We start from the raw sequence: 20786 nt of genomic DNA, 5'->3' as shown, positions 1-20786 counted from the left end.
CCTGCAGCAGGTTTGCTGTATGTGTAAAAGAACATGCCTTCTTAGTATGTTCATCCTGTTTGTAAATTTCCTCATTGTTCTCCCCTTGTTTGTAATCTTTTGGGAAGAAGGGACCGACTAAAACTCTCTCCCAACTGCAATGGAAAACGTAGTTGAAAGGTCAGAAAGAGACAAAGATGCCCCAGAAGGCCAAGGTTCAAACCCCTTGAGTTAAGTGTCTGTGAAAAGCTCCCAGTCTGTGTGAAGACTGGCAGTGTTCCTTCCTTTTTTTACCAGTCCCTAAGATTTCTCATGATGCTGATTCTTCCCTCCCCAGATCTGCTTTGACAGCAAACCCCGCATCATCAGCAAAGGGACCAAGGACTCTCCAGCTGTCTGCTCCAATCTTGCTGCCAAACACACCTTCCATGACAACAAGTGAGTGAGCTGGCCCAGCCCTGTCAGAGCCACCATTTGATTGCCCTGGGCACATCTACACATTCATTATTGCGCAGTAGTTACTGTGCATTTAATTTAGTGCTTGTTTAATGAAGTACTAATTAAATGCGCAGTAACTAGAGTTACTGTGCAGTAGCACCGGCACACAGGTTTTTAGTGAGACTTACTACACAGTAGCTTAATACTGCACGGTAGCATATTAGCAGGGCCATCCCTGGGGGGCCAAATCAGGGCAACTGCCCCGGGCCCTGTGCTTTGGGAGGCCCCACAATTCTGGATGAAGCAGCCATGGTGACTTCATGCCACCACTGCCACCAGCTTCGCATCCAACTGCTTGCTACCCGCCTCCGCTGCCGATGCTGCCGATGGCGGCAGCAGCTTCTTCAGGTCTGGAGCACGTGGGATCAGAGCTGGGGTGGGGCCCCACACCCTGTTCGGGTCGGATCTGCGTATTAGCATGGGTTTTGCTTGGCATGCTACTGCACATTTGTTATTAGGCTACTGTGCATTAAGCACCCCCTGCCAGTTACCTCGGGCACTTGTTTGTTTCTTTCTCATACTCCAGGTTCCCATGACATGAAAGCACATGGTGTGATGTGTTGTCTTGAGGGTTAGTCACCTACTGTCAGGGGATTTGAGGCCTGATCAAAGCCCAGTGGAATTCACTGAAGTCTTTCAGTTTACTTTAGTGGGCTTCAGATCTGGCCTTGGCTGCTGGTATTTGCAGCATGTGAGGTCTGAACCCACAGTGGGGCATCATCAGAGGGATGAGGGAAATGCAAGGCATTTTTCCCTGCACTGTCCTGTTGTTGCAGGAGGGTTTGGATTCCCCAGCACATCCGACTATTCAGTGAACTGTTGGATAACATCTCTGTCAGGATCAGCTTTCTATGTTTGTCATCACCACCCCACAACCCTCCCCAACTCAGTTCCCTGTCCTCGCCCCTCTCCCCCCATGTCAGAGTGAATGGAAGATGGAGGGATGAAGAGTCAGTCCATTGATGTCTGGTGTTTCTGTGGCCTGGCCCTTTCCCTCTGCAGGTGTTTGGTTCACATTGTGCGTTCCACTTCCCTGAAATACTCTAAGATCCGCCAGTTCCAGGAGCACTTCCAGTTTGATGTGTGTCGGCATGAGGTGCGTTACGGCTGCTTGCGTGAAGATAGTTGCCACTTTGCTCACAGCTTCATTGAGCTCAAGGTCTGGCTGCTGCAGCAGTATTCAGGTAAGTGTAATGCTGAACAGAGCTTGTTGGTTTAGGGGGAAATAGGGAGGGAGTGCATGTCCAGGCCTTAACACATCTGCTCTGCCTCTGGGGCTGACTGGGAGGATTGGCGGGATACAAGCAGGTATTTATCCTCCCTCTCCATGAGGAGGCAGAAGAAAGACCAGGAGGTGATTTGACTGGCATATTGGCCCTTTCAACACGATTGCTAGGATTGTCTGTGCGGAGATGAACCTGGGAATTGCAGCTTCCATGAGTCTTTCCCTCATGACTGTCCATATTGGTTGAAATGTTCATTAGGAAGAGAATTCTAAAACATTGAAGTGATTTATGTCACAATGGGAACTTGAGTCTTACAAAAAATATGTAGAACCTTTGACAAAGTTACTTTTGAGAGGCTGTAAACCAGGGGCTGGCAATTATTTTGGGCAGAGGGCCACTTACTGAGTTTTGGCAAGCCATTGAGGGCTGCATGACAGGCAGCCCAGGGAAGATAAATATTAATTTTCTAAATTTTTTAGGGGCCCTGCAGGCCGGATAGAATGTCCTGGTGGGCCGCATCCGGCCCCCAGGCCACGTTTTGCCCACCTCTGCTGTAAAAGAAACAAAATACTCCAAAAAATATAATCTACCATCCTCTTAAGGACAACATTCAGTTTAATCCCTTACATCAGTGATTACATCTTTTTAGCAAGGCACCCCTTGTTAGATCCAAGGCAGGCGTCAAAATGCCAACTCTTGGTTTTCACTTGTTTTTTTGACTACAGAAAAATAGAGCAGTTCTTCTGTTGCAGAGAACTGAGAGAGACCACAGCAGATCTGAATGTTTGTAATACTATGGATTCCTATTTGAAATGTCTTTAATTTATCTTGTAAATCTTGTTTGTAGACCTAACAGTGCTAAAATTGCCTGGCTCCCCACAACATCTTTGAAAGGATCTCAAGGCACCACAGGGTGTCGCAACCCCCTGCTGAGAATTACTGGCTTACATAACGGGAGTCCCACATCTGCTGTGCTGTTTTTTGTCTTCTCTCTGTGGGAGTCTGACCATTTTTCTGATTGCCATGGCCAACCAAGCAGATTTTTTTCACAGACCTGCCCATGATGAGACCTGTCAGTGTAAATTAATTAATGTGAAACCCAGCGCTATGTCTGGAGTAGTTCAGAGAAGAGACGCTTTGAAAGGCTCCTAAAGCTGTGGCAGTTCCACTTGGTCCATTGTACAGTGTGGGGAAGCAGATAAATGTTTGCCTCCCTCCTAAATACTTGTATTTTGACTTGTACAGAAGTACTTACAACCTCTGTAATATTCAAGCACTTCTCAGGTCTTTAAAATCAAAATAACCAATACAAAGTCTTTCCCTCTCCCACACATATACACACTTCCCAAATGGTCATAGAGAGCGCTGGATGCATTTCTGGGATTTTTGTCTGTCTGCTGCTTCCTTTGTTTGAATAACTGATGGAGTGATGAGAAAAGGAAATGAGTTTATTACTGTAATTGTGAAGGTGGTAAGCTTTGTGCTCATCTCTGTTTCTTGAAAGTGTAAGTGCTGTTATCTAGCTGTTTTCCCATTGACCACTGGTGATCTGTAAGGCAATAGTAGTGGTCTGTAGATTGCACTGACTGAGTCTATTTCTCCTGAAGGAAAAGTATACTTGGTGGTGAAGAATAAAGAACATCTATCAAATCATAAAACTAAGGTTTTATTTGCCAGTCCCCACTTATTCAATCGCATACAAATATTCATGTAAGTACAGCAGTGCCCGTACAGAGAAGCAAGTCACCCAGCCTTCCCTGGGAAGTCTAGCAGTATGTTGGGCTTTTCTTTTATCTAGCTGATCTTTTCCAAAAAATGGACTTGAAGCCTACCACTTCATCTAAAGCAGCTAAGCAGCTACTTAAAACACCGCCTTCTACATCTAACTTTATTCCAAAAATTGTCTTTGCTTCTTTTTCTGGATCCAGACAATTAGAACAGGACAGGATGCCTCCCTACCCCCCTGACCCCCATTCTGAGAGCAGAGAGGTCTACTCAGGTATAACTTGGTTTTTCTTTAGTCATGCAACAGTGACTGAGGGTAGGGCCCTTACTGAAGGTGAGACCCATCAGCCTGTTAGTCATTTAAGGGTGGGCCCATCAGAACCCCCTGCTTTTCCATTACAAGTTTGATTATAAAGGTGCATAGTGGTTTCAGAAGAAATGTTGAGGGTTGATAGTGATCCACTGACCCAAGCAGTTTGTGAATCGCTGGCTTAGAGGCAATCTATGAAAGGTATGGTTCCTGCTCGCTCCTGATCCTCCCCTCATCTCTTGTCCTACTGAAGCATAGGTGCCATGGAAGGTCATGGTAGCAGAAGTAGAAATGATCTCTCAAGCTGATAGGATCATTCTTATGGTGGATTTTGCCTAGTAATTTGCTCACTGGAAAGATTGGTAGGAGTCACTAAGGATACCTGTTTCTATACAGATTGGCCATTGCATTTTGTAGGCACTTGGGCTTTCATGGGGCCTGTGGCTTTGTTCCTAGAGGTGATGGAGCTCAATAGTCATGGAGAACACACCATAGCCAGGTGGGATATAGTCTGTTATACTCTCCCAGGTGGAAAGGAGTGTTTTTTCTTCAAGGGAGTTGTCTTCACTAGTGGAAGATGTTACAGAAGAAATACTGGCCATCTTTAGGTTTCAGAGTTAAGAATTTACTGAGATGTTTGGAGCAGTTCACACCTCTTGAAGCCCTTGTTTGAAGCTGTCTGCATACTCTCAAGGAAGTGTCACAAGAAAGTCTCAGTTTATATTAGGGAGTTTTCTTTCCCAGCCCTAAGGCCTAAAAATGTCTGTTGCCTGTTTTTTAATAAGGCTTAGATTATATTACTTTAATCCTTTGGTAGGAGCTGAATTGTTCAAAAATTTCTGCATCTTATTGAAGACTGTGTGGAACTTTGGATGTGCGGACTCTATACAGTACCTCCTGAAACCCATAGCATGTAAGATCAAGCAAAGAGGTTGTCAGAAAAACAGTTCTGTTTTGGGAGCCTTGCAGTGTTAAACAGATGGTAGTCTTCATTTCAAAGGCATCTGTGGACACCCTTGATGAGTAGTAACATTTAATGTAGCGCCAAGCATTTTTTTTCTCAAACCACTGCACCAGTTTTAATGCTCACAACCTGCCTGGAAGGTAGTCAGCAAGTGTTTTTTGTTTTGCAGAAAGGGAAACAGGTTTGGAACATTATGGCTTGTCCAAGACTACCTGGCAAGTCAGTGCTAGAGCCTGGATAAGAGCTGTGGAGTTTCCCAGCTCACAGTCCTGCTCTAGCAGGACTTATGCCACATAACATCTTAGATCAGAGATAGCATCCATGTGGTATTCCATGGTAATAGAGCTTACATAATAAAAGCTTTCAGTCGTGGTAATATATACAGCTTTGCTGCCTCTCTGTATCACTGGTGCTTTATTACAGCAATCATCCATGGCATACTTGTTTTTAGTCAGCTGGAAGTTGGTTGGACATTTTAAATCACCTTAAAATGCTTCACCACTAAACTGCGCAGCCATAGCCCAACTAGTCCTCATCACAGACAACTCCAGTTTCTACATACCTGTATGTTAGAAAACTGCTAGTCTCTCACTCTCTGCTACTCTGACAGTGTATCTGTGCCCATAGAGCTGGTATTCAGATAGGTATTCAGGTACTTGTGCCAATCAGTGGAAAATTCTTGAGAGAAAGTCTGACCAAGGCAGCATTTTTTGTCATTTTTCTTTTTTTTTCCCCCAGCTTCAGCAAAACTGAAATGGGAATCTTCTAAAATAAGAGTGCCTACACAACAACTTGCAGCCAAATATTGAAGGGTGTGAAGTACACCCAGGTTAGTTATTCTGGTGACAGCTTGTGTGTAGATCAGTCCTTATATCTTGTCTGAACACACAAGATGTTCCACACCAACTGTATTAGCTTAATTAAAGCAAGTGGGCGCAGTTGTAGCGGCAAAGGTATGCTGTCTTCCTGTAGGGAAGGGAAATAAGCTTGACTAGGATAATGCTCCCTTTATAGCTCTGTAACTGTCTACATTAGAAGTTGGTCTGGTTTAACTAGACTGGTACAGAACCTGCATGTAGACAAGGCCTTATAGTTTTCTTCAGCCACCTCTGTGCTTTGTTAGTAGGAGACGCAGGCCAGTCTGAGCTACGATGTTTTGCCAGCAGGACTTTGAGTGCATCTGTGGCTAACACTGCTCTCTGGTCTCAAAACCTTCCTCTCTGCTGTGCTGGCAGAGTCATTCCACTTCTGAGCAGAAAAAGGCTTCTGCTGTCTTCTGACAGTGGGTTAAAGGAAGGTACAGGTGCTCCCAAGCCTCCTGCCAGCTGCCACAGTGCCTTCGTCAGGTGATGCCTTCCCAGGATGTACTTTGTGCTGTGGTGGGACAGCTTGCCAACGCAGAGCCACACCAAGCCACCAGAAGTGCATGGATGTGCAAGCCAGAGGTTCTGGAGGCAAAGGCTGGCCAGCCTAGGCAAGGCCATTGTTAGTATTCATTGACACTAGTTGTATTCCAACTGGTGTCTTTTATCCAAGTGAACTTCATAGCATCATGGAAGTGTAGGGCTGGAAGTGACCCCTTGAGGCTGTCTAGTCCAGTGGGGGTCAAACTTTTTGTCAGGCATGCCATGAGTTAAGCTTCTTCCCACCCTGAGGGCTGTTCTTATGGACCTTTTCTGCCCTGTTCCCACCCTCCCTCCCAGAAGCATACCTGATAAAGTTTATATCCTGGGGTGGCAGAATAGAGGCAGTGGGGCTCTGGCCATATGGAACAGTGCAAGGGCAGGACCCTCCTGCAAGAGCCAAGTTAACTCTGCCCTGGCCCCACAACTGTCATAGTTGCACATGTTTTATATACTTTTATATTATATTATATATTATTATATGGCCAGTGAAAATTCAAAGCTCTGAATTTAGTGGCAGCTGCAGGGCCAGGGAAGGCTTAACCTGGATCTTGGCTGTGAATTTGACTCCATCTCTTGCAGCAGCATCCTATCCCAGTTCTACTCCACAGAGCAGTCTGCTCCCTGCCTCCATTGTGGCACCTCCCTTTTCTGAGCTTCTGAGGCTTGAGAGTCGCACACAGCAGCTGTCCAGGCCATTTGTGGCACATGTACGACAGGTTGTCTACCTCTGGTCTGTTCTATTCCCTGACCAGATCAAATATACTGAAATCAGCCATGCAGTTTGTCTAACTTGGATGTGTAATGTTTTTGGCCAGAGTGCCAAAAACACCTACATCCTCTATTTGTAAGATGGTGGTATGGCAGGGGAGCTGCGAGGGGCCTTATCCTTGTTGTAGCAGCGCAGCCCTAGCCCTTTCCCCAGAGTGTGAGTGCCAAGCAAAATGCCTTTGCATGCCATGCTCTGGCACACATGCCAAAGGTTTCCTTCCCCTGGTCTACTTGTTCTTAAAAGCCTCCAATGAAGGAGATTTTCCCAGGCTCCATAATAAAGGCTACTTAAGCACTGGAATAGTCCAAGTTAGAGAAAGATCTTTGCTACTCTCTAAACTGGATCTCTCTGCTCCAGATTAAGTAGATTACTTCTTGTCCCACCCTGAGTGGAGAAAGATGTATCACTTCCTCGCTGATCACAGTTTGCATAGCATAAAGCCGTTAGCAGCCTTTAGTCCCTTCACGACCAATCCAATCCTTCTTTGAGGTGCTTGGAGTCCCCTGTGGTTCAGGGGTAGAATCCTTGTCTCTCACACAGGAGGCCTGGGTTTCAATTCCCAGACACTTATACAACTACAGCTATGGAGGCACCAAACATCTGGACAGTCTGGCCTTTGGGTTCTGCCTCAATGGCCTAAAGGGCGGTGAAAGGTCTTGGCAGCCTCCACTCCTCCATACTCCTGCCTGGGCATATGTGTTGAAGGTCTGGGTGACCTCTCATGCATACACCATGATCCAAAAAGATTGATGGTTGCCATGAATTGTAGGTGCCTGCATGGAACTTGTGTGCTTCAGTCACAAAAAGTGAATCAGATTGATCCTGCTTCAGCAGCTGTGAAACCACTTAGGTGCCAGGATTCATGAGGTGTCTCAGTTTTCATGTAAAATGGTCCCTAGGCTCCTAGACCAGGTCTTGTGCAGCAGTCTTTACATCTGCTTAGGCTCCGTTGTACTCCATATTGGTGCTAGAAGGCACCTAAACTCTGCCTCAGTTCCTAATCTGAAAGGAGATTTAGGACAGCATGTCTGATGCCTGATTGACACTGGCAGCATAATCATGGCAGCCCAAGTTCAATCATAAGCATGACTGCTACCCCTCGTCCTCCCAGCATGCAGGAGGGTAGTTGGGGCAGTGCACTTTCCACCAACCCTGGTGCTGCTCTCATTGTGTCTTAGGTGCTCTTTCAGGAGGGCATCTCCACCCCAGGCACTCTGGATTCTGGGATGACAGAGGCCTCCAAGGAGGAACAAGAATTTAGGCACACGCTGTGCCTAGCTTTTCCTATGGCCAGCCCAGCTCAGCACACAGGTACTCTGGATCACTCTTTGAAGGCACCTAACACTTCTCCATTAACTGCTTAGGAATCCTAGGCACCTAACCCTAGCGATTTGGATTGTTTCCCCCGTCCCTTTCCTCACGGCAAAATACCTCCTTTCTAGCGGTTGTAGTGCTTGAATGGTGGCATCTCTAAGAACAGTTTGAGTCTGAACTTTAGCCTCTTTTCTGGAGTAAACAAACCCAGTTCCTTCAGTCTTTCCTTGTTTTTTCTGAGTTTCCCATAATTTCTGTTGCTTTCCTCTGGGAGTGAATGGATGGCCCAAAACTGGAAATGAGAATCAAGCTGGGCTTCACCAGTGCTGAGTAGAGAAAAATCATTAATAGCCTCCCACATCTTGCATACGATGCTGCTTTTAGTAGATCCCAGAGGGATTTTTCTCTTTTGCAACAGTGTTACCTTTGTTGATTTGTATTTGGTTTGTTCCAATATAATCCCCTGACCTTTTTTGTAATGCTGCTACTGTTCTTCAGTTCTTCCCTGTTTTGTATTTTGCATTTGATTTTTTTTTTTTCCTTCAGCACTGGAGCAGTTTATAATAGTCCTCTTGTATCTCACCATGTTGATTTCAAACCTGTTCTGCCGTTTATCAAGATGGAATTGGGTGACTTTCCACAGACTCACTGAGTCTGGGAAGCTGGGATTGAGTTAGATTTTCAGGGTCTAGGAGGAACCTGGGTAACACCAGGTAGTGTGATCTATCAGCCTCTCATCTCAAAATCATCAGCTCCAACGCAAACTGATGTTGGTCATAATGAAACTGTTGTGCTGTGCTGGCAGTTGGTTGCTCTACATGGGTTCTGTGTGTGGGTCTGGGTCAGGTTTTTGCAAGATAAATGTTCACATCTCAATATTAGCCATTGGCTCCTTTACTGCCTATCTTAGGACTGAAGGAGCCACAGAAGATGAATTCTGCTTTGCTCTCAGGGGTATTGACTTGCACTGGGAAAGGGGAGTGAGTAGAGGGAACTTGGTCTTCCTTGACCATCCCTGTGCTTTCAGTAAGTAAATGTCTTGAGTCCCCAACAGGTGCTTGGCAACTTGGCACCTATTGCTAGTGCCATGTTAATGTAACTTTCATACTGAAGACAGTGGTGATACCAGTGTGAACTCCCTCTTCACACGTATGGGAATGGAGACCCCAAACTGCCCCCTACCCCCTGCCCTTACCTCTCAGTTGCCAGGGTTAGTTGATTGGTGGGGGGGGGATGCTGAGTCATGCCTCTGCTTTGTCTTTCCTAGGAATGACCCATGAAGATATTGTGCAAGAATCCAAAAAGTACTGGCAGCAGATGGAGGCACATGCCAGCAAACCAGCAAACAGCATGGTAAGAAGCCTCAGGCCCTAGGACTGATCTGCGTCCCCTGGATTCTTGTTGCCTATTGCTCTAGCACTTCTGTCCCTTCCCCTCCCCCTGCCACTTTTCACCAGGTAGAAAGCATATAACGCCACTCCCTTCCCAGAAGCAGTGGCACTGGGTGCCTCCTTTGTGCTGTAGTAAGCAGGACAGTAGCACGTGTGCAGTGCTGGACATGGGATAAACCCGAGGTGCCTTTCAGGGAAGGGTTGAAGCCCTGCTGTTTCCACATGTCAGCCTGGACAGCTCCCTGCATGACCACTGTGGAGATGAGGCTGCTCAGAGGTGCCTCTCCCCAGCACAAACCAGGTACTTTATGGAGCAGTCACTGGTTCTCCTGGTGCAGGGATCAAATTACATGTGCTGCCCTTTGGACAAGGAGCAACACACCTTTATTGTGGGGGAACCCATTTTAAAGCAAGTTGGTAGGGGGAGCTTATCCCATGAGGGGCTGGCACATGAAGCTCAGGTACTGGTGGGGACAGTCACCAGGCCTAGTAGCTCCAGCCAACTGTGGAGGGATGAGGGTGCACAGCAGATGCAACACTGTTGGTCCCCTGTTGTGATGGAAGCCATTGCCTGCATCTCTGTTCAGACCTTCCTACTAGTAGTGCAGCTGAGGAGGCAGTAACAGGGTCAGTAGCCCTGGTGCTTGCTTTGTTGGGGGTGGAGGGAGAGGGTACAAAAGTAGCCATTGCCACAGCAGGAGCTGGTACTGCCCCAGGTGCCATATGGCTGCCCTGGGTGCAGAGCTGTACAGCTAAGCCTCTGCTTCCTGAAGCCATGCACTCGGGCAGGGCTGACCTTGGAGAATTGTGCATATTTAAACTGAAGGAATCTCTCCACTTCTGAGTTCTTTCAAGTGGTAGTGCATGGATACTGCCTCATTCTCTTTCTGCCTGGTTGGGGCATTCTTAGTTCTGGAGCAGAGCCTAGCTGATGAGTAACCAGGGGAGTCCAGCCCAGCCCTGGGGTCAGATTAAAGCAGCTCTTACATTAGAACACAGTATTCCTGGTTCTTTAATTCCTGCCTGAAGATTCAGCTGACAAAGTGGGATACGTAGGAATCCAAGGATCAGATATAGCCCAAAAACACCCCAACAAGGTAGGTGAGTATTTGTCTCATTTCACAGAATGTGAAACAGAGATGAAAGGTTGCCTTCTCAACTGCTCCAGGGCCCAGTGTTTTTTTGAGGCAGGTAGAGGTACTGTAAAAACGACTGAGTGCAGATGCCAAAAACACAAGGTGTGATGGACACTGGTAGATGCATTAGGAGGTGTGCACACCTGCACTGGGCCCTTGCACCCTTCTAAGGGCTATGGTATGTGGGTTACCCATAGCCAACTCATTCTTGGGGTCATGCTTGCGCAGTTCTGCAGTCTCCTTTGCCATGATAGTCTCAGCTATCCACAGGCAGTAGAAAACAGTGCGAGCTCAGCATTGCAGTTGAGATCAACCTGTCTCTCCTGCAGAGTGGCTGTCTTTCTAAGCAATGCAGTATAGCACCACCAGAACTGCTGATGCTGAAGTGACTGTGGGAGGCCCTCTGGCTTGTGTTTTGCAGGAAGACAGACTAGATAATTAGAATGGTCCCTTCTTAGCTTCATCCATGTTCAGGCAGGGTATCTGCAACAGCAGATATCCTCGCCTGATATGGAGGGCACCAGACACATAGGATGACACTTGGCAGTAGTAAAGGGAAGTGTGGGCCTTGGCAGGGGTTTCATTTGTGCTTTCAGGCATAGCTCCAGTGTCCGGCAACTTTTTTTGCCCTTCCTGTGGATCTACCCAAGCAACCTGAGGAGCTGGACCCATCCACTTGTCTAGAAGAGCAGGAGGATGGACACAAGCTGCTCCGTAGGGGCCAGCAGCCCAGAATCTATGATGCCGAGTACTTCCTTCTGGGAGCTCTGGTTGTTCACAGAGATTTGCATGTTGCTGTTGGATCTCTGAGGACCTGCAGAACTTTGCTGAATGCTACAGATTCTTCCTCCTCCGCCCCCCCCCCCCCCCCCCGGGTTAATCCCTTTCTGGTTCCCTATAGGGCACAGAGAGGAATCTGCCAGGGGTAGGGGGTAGGCAACTATTGGAGAATTTCATCTTTCTTGACCAATGTCCTCAGTTCTCCCTTGGAACTCATGGCAATGGTTCCTCTGGAGCCTTTCCAAGCATACCAGAAGGACAGAAGGTAAATGGCAGGTACTTGGCAAATGGCAATTTAACATTTACTGGTAGCATGAGGGCAGCTGCTGCGTTGTTGTTTTACTTCCCTACCTTCTCCGTTCTCATCAGGTTGCCTAATCCTATATTATAAAGCCAGCAGGGACCATTCTGATAATCTAATCTGACCTCCAGCCTAGTGTAGGCCATCAAGTTTCATCCAGCATTAAGCCCATAATGTCTGGTGGAGCTGGAACACGTCTAGTATTGATTTACAGACTTAAGCAATGGAGAAGCCAGCACACAAGCTTTTCTTCTTCCAGCCTCACTTTTCATATTTACTTCAGGCTGCTGTCAGTGATTCTGAACATTGCTTCTCTTATTGGTTACAGGACAGCAGGAAAACTGCAATGAGGGAAGAAAGCCAAAATTTTAAAACTGTGCCAAATATTGAAGTAAACAATAAAATTGGTGATTAGACAGTTTAATGGAGATGGGAAATTAATGCAGGGAAAAAATTGAACTTGGCATTTTTTTAAAAACAGCATTTTAATTTTCACAGTATGATTTTTAGTTAGACATTGTTGGGTGAAAGCATTTGTGCTCATTCAAACCCTAGCAGGGCTGGTAGTATTTGATGTTTTCACTTGGAGCTCTCTGTGATTATAATTGTCTTATTAGTTAGCTCTTTTGGGTCTGATTCAGCAAAACCCTTTGAGCATGTGCTTACATGCCTTCTGGTTCAGCAAAGCATTTGCGTGCATACAGGATTATTTAAAGAAACTTGCTTAAGTGCTGTCAACATCAATGGGATTTCATACAGCTTCTGTGAAGTCGAGCACATGCTTGGTTGCTTTGCTGAATCAAGTCCTGAACAAGGGGTACAAGATTGGAGTCTTTGTCTATAAACTTTATACTCTGCTAGCTGCATTGAAGTCAGTGGAAGTCTGCACATACGTGTTAGCATGGCAGAAATCATAAGAGAACATTAACACCCTGCAGAGCTTTAAAAAACCTAGGTTCCAGTCTTGTGGCACGCTGAGTGCTTTTAATTCTCTCCCCCTTTCTCCCCTCACACCCCAACTCACTGAGAATTGAGGGATCTCAGCTCATGAGGAGATCAGACCCTAAATGTACAGATAAAGCAGCAGCCAGAGACTCTGGAGAGGAAGTAACAGTGAACAGGGAGACGGGGATGAAGCCAAGGCATGTGCGTTATCATTGTAAAGATGTGAAGCAGTGGAATCAGGAATGCATCTGTGGCTGTTATCACAGCCTGTGGGAGGTGAGGATAGGGTTGATAGTTGAAACAGGACTGATACAATGACCAAGCCTCTCAACAAGCTCTAGGACTGTTTTGCATGTAGCTGCTTTGGAGCTGAGCTGTGGGGCCAGTGTCTCTGGAGATCTCTGTGAGATGTGGCACCAGGGACATGGTGCAGGTGCAGCTAGGAAGTGCTGGCTGGCTGGTCACACCACCTCTTGGCATCCAAGCCTGGTGCTGTCACAGCATGGCACGTATGTTTAGAGAGAGAGAGAGAATCTGATGTGGCCAGTTAAAGTCAAATGTATTCACAGCAACAAGCCATTGCTCCAGCCCCAGTGAGCTCCCAGGCAGTCGCTTCTCAGAACAATTGTTAAGTCATTGCAGAAAACCTGGGGGCAATGCAAAGCCCCCTGGGAAAGGAAAGTTTATATTTGTCTGTATTTTCCCTGTTCTAAGCATGCTCATCCAGAATAATGTTCATTCAGCCATTCTTCCGGCTGTGTAACTCAGTTGCCCAGTAAAAGCAACTTCTCAGGAGTACGGTAATAACAAACCCATCTTCTGCCATTCTGTGTGATTACCAGGAGCGTTAAATTAAAATGCTTTACAGCCAGCTTCTCAAGGTGCCCTTTAGTCCTGAAGAACAAAACATCTCCAGTAGGTTTAAAAACCACTATGGTCACCAAAACTGGTTTTTGGACTCGGCTGCTAGGTGTCTTTGGTTACTGAGAGAAAAGAACAATATAAGGACAGCATGCTGGGCTTGACAGTGCTAATGACTCGCTGTGCATGCTAGGAGTGGTGCTTGGATCAGTCTCAGATGGTGGGGAGCTCTCTGGCCAAATACCAGAGCTCATCTAAGGAGTTTCTGATCAGAGACTGCCACACTGTAAAGGCAAACTGCTGATGAATTTAACTGTAGACTTAACAGAACGTCTTACAACCATCAACTGCCAGGAGCCACTGGAGGTTACCAGCTGCAGAACCACTGACCCTCAGAACTGGTGCTTAAGCAGTGAGGAGGAGAGAGGGAAGGAGGTATTTTTTTTCTTCTCATAGTGCATCTTTTGCTTCAAAAGTCAAAGAGTAGCCTGCCAAAACCTTTATTTATTTGGTTGCTACTACTTGGTAGCTATGTTTTTGCTGTGGCAGTGCTGTAGACTGGCTTTGTAACAATGGGTGTTGCTATAACCAGAGGCACTTCTGACTGACTTAATGTGCTGTAACACCACAAGGCACTGATTTCCAGGCCATTAATTTATCATCAGTCTGCCAGGCATACATCATGTCTTTACCAATATGGTCATGTTGCAGCAGCTGCTTTGACTTCTGCTTTTCTCCCAGTCTCCAGTGAGGCTGCTTGCTTGCTGGATCCATTGCTAGTGGTAAGCATGCTATGCTTTGCGTGACATGCCTCAGAGAATGTGCTTAGCTGTTTTCTGCCAGAACTTCGTGGAATAGCTGCCCACGACTATCAATATAAGCTAGAAAGTGCCTCTGGCAGCTATGACTAGTGTCATCCTTTGAATTTGATGTAGTAATCTGGGACCTTTAAGGTAGATCTAACTAATACATCATGGCTATGTTGTGAAATATACAATGTGGCTGGATAATAGAACAGGCATAACAGGGCTGGTAGGATGGAGTGGATTACCAGAATTACCTTGACACCTGATATCACCAGCTCTTGGATCTGGGAGGCATGATAAATAATTTCTTGAATGATGTGTGGGGGTTTAAAACAGGGCTTGTAAGCCATGCCTTTAGGGAAAAACCATGGTTTCCTGCAGCATCTACGTGAGTTTCTAGGGTGGGGAGTCAGTCTCCTGTGAGGTCCCAGCTATTAAAATTGTGACTCTGCTTACCCATCTGGCAGCCATCCTGACTTGTTCTTGGTGCCATCCACTTTGGTGAAAATGGATATGCGAATTAGCCTCCTGACCATTACACTGACAGAGGTCTCTGTGCAAATGAACAGGGCCAACTTGCTGATGTTGCAAGACCCAGTATTCTCTGAAAGGATCTTGCTAGGAAACCCGGAGCAGTAGGGACTTGAGCCAATGCAGGTGAAGCCCAGCTCCTGGGCTCACGTTTCCTGCTTAGCCTTTCACAATGGTTCAGCACAGTCTTCTCTGTCAAATATGCACCTTTTGAAAGATTCAGTCAGAGATGGGTCACTATAAATGATGACCTATAAATCTCTTCCTGGAATACGATTGGGTGCTGTACCATACACTAGGCCTGTGGCATGTTGTCTCCACCTTCTGGGTGTTATGCATCGGATCTGCATGGCTGCTGAACACACCACTCATCAAGAAGAGTCTCCCTCTCCCTCTCCCTCTCTCCCTCCTCTCTGTGAAGTGCCCAGGATGAAGAGTCCTAGAGGACAGCTGGTTGTGAGTTGGTTACCTGGTAACAGGTATTTAGTTGTGTTACTAGGTACCAAACCTTTGTGCTCAACAGCCCATTTGTACCTTGGCGCACTCCTGTGAAAACGTCATCTTGCATGTCCTGGCTGCACGCCCAGTGCTCTTCTGTGCCTGGGTACAACCACTCAACGCCCAAACTGAGCTGTAGGCACAAATGCCACTTGTTTCCTCTCACCCTTCTTGGGCTCTAAGTTTTAGGATGCAGACAAAAAAGCTTAGCTTTGCTGTGCGTAGATTTCATAGACGTTAGGGCTGGAAGGGACCTCAGAAGATCATCGAGTCCAGCCCCCTGCCCCAGGGGCAGGAGGTCAGCTGGGGTCAAAGGATCCCAGCAAAATAAATGTCCAAATGTCTCCTAAAGGAGTCCAAAGTAGGTGCTTGCACCACTTCTGGTGGCAGTCTGTTCCAGGCCTTGGGGGCTCAGACAGTAAAGAAGTTCTTCCTTATGTCTAGCCTGAAACAGTCTTGAAGGAGTTTGTGACTGTCTGACCTTGTCATCCCTTGGGGTACTCTGGTGAACAGGCCTTCCCCCAGATCCTGATGTACACCCCTTATATACTTATAGGCAGCCACCAGGTCCCCCCTGAGCCTGTGCTTTTCCAGGCTGAAGTGTCCCACGGCTCTCAGCTTCTCATCATAAGGCCTGTTCTCCTGCCCTCTGATCATACGTGTGGCTCTCCTCTGGACTCTCTCAAGCTTCTCCACATCCTTTTTAAATTGTGGAGCCCAGAATTGGATGCAGTACTCCAGCTGTGGCCTCACCAAGGCCAAGTATAGCGGGAGGATGACATCCTGGGATTTGTTTGAGAAGCATCTATGGATGCAAGCCAGAATTTTGCTTGCTTTACCAGCTGTGACATCACATTGGTGGCTCATATTCATCTTATGGTCAATCATGACCACCACAGTCGAAAGGAACTTGGGGTTAGCAAGCTGCCAAGCCTATAAGCGTGCTGCGGGTTTTTCTTCCGAAGGTGGAGTACCTTGCATTTTTTGGTGTTGAAAGCCATCAGGTTTTTGTCCGTCCATTTTCTGAGCCTGTCTAGGTTGGCCTGGATCCCCATCCTGTCCTCAGGCGTGGACTCTTTACCCCAAAGTTTGGTGTAATCGATGAACTTGGCCAGTCTGCTTCTGATACCAATGTCCATATCTTTAATAAAGATGTTAAAGAGTATAGGCCCAAGGATGGAGCCTTGGGGGACACCACTGGTCACGGCACATCATGGTGATTTACTTTGGTCTATTACCACTCCTCTGGGTCTGACCTCGGAGCCAATTCCCCAGCCATTGGACTGCAATGTAGCCAAGGCTGCAGTTGGCCAATTTTTCCATGAGATGATCGTGGGACACCAGATTGAAGGCTTTTTAAAAATCAGGATGTATGACGTCAATCTCTTCTCCCTTGTCCAGGTGATAGGTCACCTGGTCATAGAAGGAGATGAGATTGGTCAGGCAAGACCTACCTGCAACAAACCTGTGCTGGCTATCCCTCAGGATGTTGCCATCAGCCAGTTTGTCAAGAATGGTCTCTTTGATATTTTTTTCCAAGATCTTCCCCAGGATAGAGGTCAGGCTGATTAGGCCTGTAGTTCCACAGATCTACTTTCCTCCCTTTCTTGAAGATAGGCACCACATTGGCCTTCTTCCATTCTTTGGGCACATCACTTGAGTGCCATGAGTTGAGTGACTTTCCCTTCTGGAAAGTACAGTGGCAGAAAGAGATTTTGGAGTCATTATCTATTCTAAAATGAACATGGGCCACCAATGGGAGGATGCGGTTAGCAAGGCTAAGCGCACCTTGTCATGTATCCACAGATGCATCACGAGCAGGTTCAAGGAGGCAATCCTCCCCCTCTGTGACACTGGTCAGGCCACAGTTGGAGTACTGCATTCAGTTCTGGGCACCACACTTCAAGAGGGATGAGGCCAACATCAAGAGGGTCCAGAGGGCCACTTGCATGATCGGGGGCAGCAGGGCAGGCCCTACGAGGAGAGGCTAAGGAACCTGAACCTGTTCAGCCTTCACAAGAGAAGGCTATGGGGGGATCTAGTGGCCGTCTATAAACTTACTGGGGGGACCAGAGGGGAATGGGTGAGACCCTGTTCCCCCGAGTGCCTCTCAGAGTAACAAGGAATAACAGCACAAGTTGACTGGGAGTAGGTTCAGGCTAGACACCAGGAGGCACTTCACAGTTAGGACGGCCAGGATCTGGAACCAGCTTCCAAGGGAAGTGGCGCTGACTCCTACCTTAGGGGTCTTTAAAAGGAGGCTTGATAACTATCTAGCTGGTGTCATAAGAGCTTAAACTTAGTAGGGGTCATATGAGACAAATATTCATTCCTGCCCAGGGCAGGAGGTCAGACTTGATGATCTGCTCAGGTCCCCTCTGACCCTACATCTATGAATCTATGAATGAGTTCTCGAAGATCTGTGCCAGTGGCCGAGCTATGATGCTTGCCAGCTCCTTAAGTACCCTGGGGTGTAAACTGTCTGGGCCAGCTGACTTGAAGGTGTCCAGCCTCTCCAGGTATTCCTTCACATGGTCTACATTGATGAAGGGTAACAATTCTCTCTCACTCTGGCCGTCCTGTACCATATTGAGCAGGGCCATCCCTTGGGGCTAGTAAAAAACTAACGCAAAATACCCATTAAGCAGGTTGACTTTTTCCTGGGCATCGGTTGTCAGTTGTCCCACGTGGTTTAGCAGGGGTCCAGTGTTACCCTTGCTTTTCCTCCGGCTCCCCACATATCTGAAAAAGGACTTTTTATTGTCTTTGATACGCGTAGCCAGTTGGAGCAACCACTCTTCCTGAACTCCCCTCCCCTTTGGGTGGTAGTCCCTTAGAGCCTCAACAACAAGCCTCCTGAGCTTGTCAGAGTCAGCTTTCCTGAAGTCAAGGACTTCTGCATTGCTGACTGACTTGCCAGCTTTATGGTGGATAATGAAGGTGATGAGCTCATGGTCACTGTCTCCCAGCTTCCCTTCAATCATTAGGTTGCTGATTAGATCATCCCCCGTTGCCAGTACCAGGTCAAGCAGCACTTTGCCTCTTGTTGGTCCATAGACTTCTTGAGTCAGGTAGAGCTCGTCCACGCACATAAGGAAGCTTTGCGATCGTTCGGATTTGGCTGAGCGCTCTTCCCATGAGATGTCTGGGTAGTGGAAGGCTCCCATGACAACCATGCACCGGGAGCATGCAGCCTCAACCAGTTCCTTGGCAAATTCCTGGTCAAGCCCCTGATCCTGGTTAGGAGTTCTGTAGTAGACTCCTACCATTGTGTCCCCTGTGCCATGTTCACCACAGGTTTTAACCCAGAGGGTCTCCAGTCATCCACCCTGGATGCCAATGTCAGCTTTCAGGGACATGTAGTTTTCCGTGGCAGAAAGAGCTATACCCCCACCCCTTTTGTCTATATGATCTCTCCTGTACAAGGTATAGCTGTCTATACCTGTGGCCCAGTCATGGGTGGAGTCCCACCAGGTCTCCGTTATCCCTATGAGATCGTAGTCATTCTTATTTAGCAGGAGGACCAGTTCCTCCTGTTTGTTCCCCAGGCTCCTGGCATCGGTGTACAGGCATGTAAGTGTCCCATGCATGACTCAGCAGAAGTTGCCCAGGAAAGGCCTGAAAGAAGCTGGTATAGGATTCAGGCCTCTTGACTCACATGACTGGATCAAGAGCACATGAAATGGCTAGCAGCATGTTGTGCCTGTCTAAGCTGGGCTTAGAGGTTGGATTCTGACTATGTAGCCCAAGGCAGGGGGACCCTGGTCTTCCAGCTCTGATTTAGTAGTGGATTGTGGTGCCTGGATTTAGTGTGCACACCTTAATTCATACGTAGCCCCCAGGGGACCTCCTTTGCTAGCAGAGCTTCTACAGGGCCTGAACCCTAGCCTTCTCCTGCTAGAACTTCTCAGTGAGGCTGTTGGTACAACTACTGAGCCACCTGTCCTGGGCTGAATCTCCATCACATTTGTGCAGCTTCTCCCCCTACATCACTGGGCATAAACTGAGCTCTGGATCAGGATTAGTAGTGTAGACAGAACTGCACACAGAAGTGCCTTGTGAGGGCTTCATGCCTTCCCCAGGAGAACTAGGAAAATGTATAATGGGCAAATGTAAGGAAACCATACTGTCCTAGCTTTCATACTATAGATTTCATAGATTTCATAGACATTAGGGCTGGAAGGGACCTCGGAAGATCATCGAGTCCAGCCCCCCGCCCAAAGGGCAGGAAGTCAGCTGGGGTCATAGGATCCCAGCAAGATAAGCATCCAGTTTCATCTTGAAGGTGTTCAATGAAGGCGCTTGAACGACCTCCGGTGGCAGGCTGTTCCAGACCTTGGGGGCTCGGACAGTAAAGAAATTCTTCCTTATGTCCAACCTGAAACGATCTTGTAGTAGTTTGTGACCATTTGACCTCGTCATCCCTTGGGGCGCTCTGGTGAACAAACGTTCCCCCAGATACTGGTGGTCACCCCTGATAAACTTGTAGGTGGCCATCAGATCACCCCTGAGCCTGCGCTTTTCCAGGCTAAAGAGCCCCAGGGCTCTCAGCCTGTCATCGTAGGGTCTGCTTCCCTGACCTCTGATCATGCGCGTGGCTCTTCTCTGGACTCTTTCAAGCTTCTCCACATCCTTTTTGAATTGTGGAGCCCAAAACTAGACGCAGTACTCCAGCTGCGGCCTCACTAAGGCCGAGTACAGGGGGAGAATGACGTCCCGGGATTTGCTTGAGAAGCATCTATGGATGCAAGCCAGCGTTTTGGTCGCTTTACTAGCCGCAGCATCGCATTGCAGGCTCATGTTCATCTTGTGGTCAGTGATGACCCCCAAGTCTCTTTCTTCCATAGTGCTAACCAACATAGCACTGCCGAGCCTATAAGGATGCTGCAGGTTTTTTTTCCCCAAGGTGGAGAACCTTGCATTTCTCGGCGTTGAACACCATCAGATTCTCGTCCGCCCACTTGCTGAGCCTGTCCAGGTCAGCCTGGATCATCCGCCTGTCTTCTGGTGTGGATGCTTTGCCCCAAAGTTTGGTGTCATCGACAAACTTGGCCAGTCTGCTTCTGACTCCAGTGTCCACATCATTAATGAAGATGTTGAACAGTATGGGTCCAAGGACAGAGCCCTGGGGGGGGACCCCACTGGTCACCGGACACCACGATGAGTGACTTCCATCAATTACTACCCTCTGGGTCCGACCCCAGAGCCAATTTTCCAGCCAGTGGATCGTGGAGGACCCAAGGTGACAATTGGCCAGTTTCTCCAAGAGACGATCATGGGACACCAAAAAAGCCTTTGATCTGAAGTCAAGATATATGACATCAATCTCATCTCCCTTGTCCAGGT

General features: G+C 47.5%; 1 protein-coding gene across 3 annotated transcripts in view; it reads left to right on the top strand.

Moving 5' to 3' along the window:
* Positions 1 to 20786, top strand: part of ZC3H7B (zinc finger CCCH-type containing 7B) — a 70905-nt gene that overhangs the window by 35986 nt on the left and 14133 nt on the right. For all 3 annotated transcript variants that reach the window (XM_014607581.3, XM_014607589.3, XM_014607572.3), the window contains exons 15-17: positions 317 to 417; positions 1480 to 1661; positions 9459 to 9544. In XM_014607581.3, coding sequence (XP_014463067.1) covers positions 317 to 417; positions 1480 to 1661; positions 9459 to 9544 — 369 coding nt within the window. The remainder of the gene's footprint in view (positions 1 to 316; positions 418 to 1479; positions 1662 to 9458; positions 9545 to 20786) is intronic.

The sequence above is a fragment of the Alligator mississippiensis genome, chromosome 4, assembly GCF_030867095.1.
Source record: "Alligator mississippiensis isolate rAllMis1 chromosome 4, rAllMis1, whole genome shotgun sequence".
Taxonomy (NCBI): Eukaryota; Metazoa; Chordata; order Crocodylia; family Alligatoridae; genus Alligator; species Alligator mississippiensis.
Note: the sequence above shows the minus strand (reverse complement) of the source record. Positions and strands in the feature narration are given on the sequence as shown.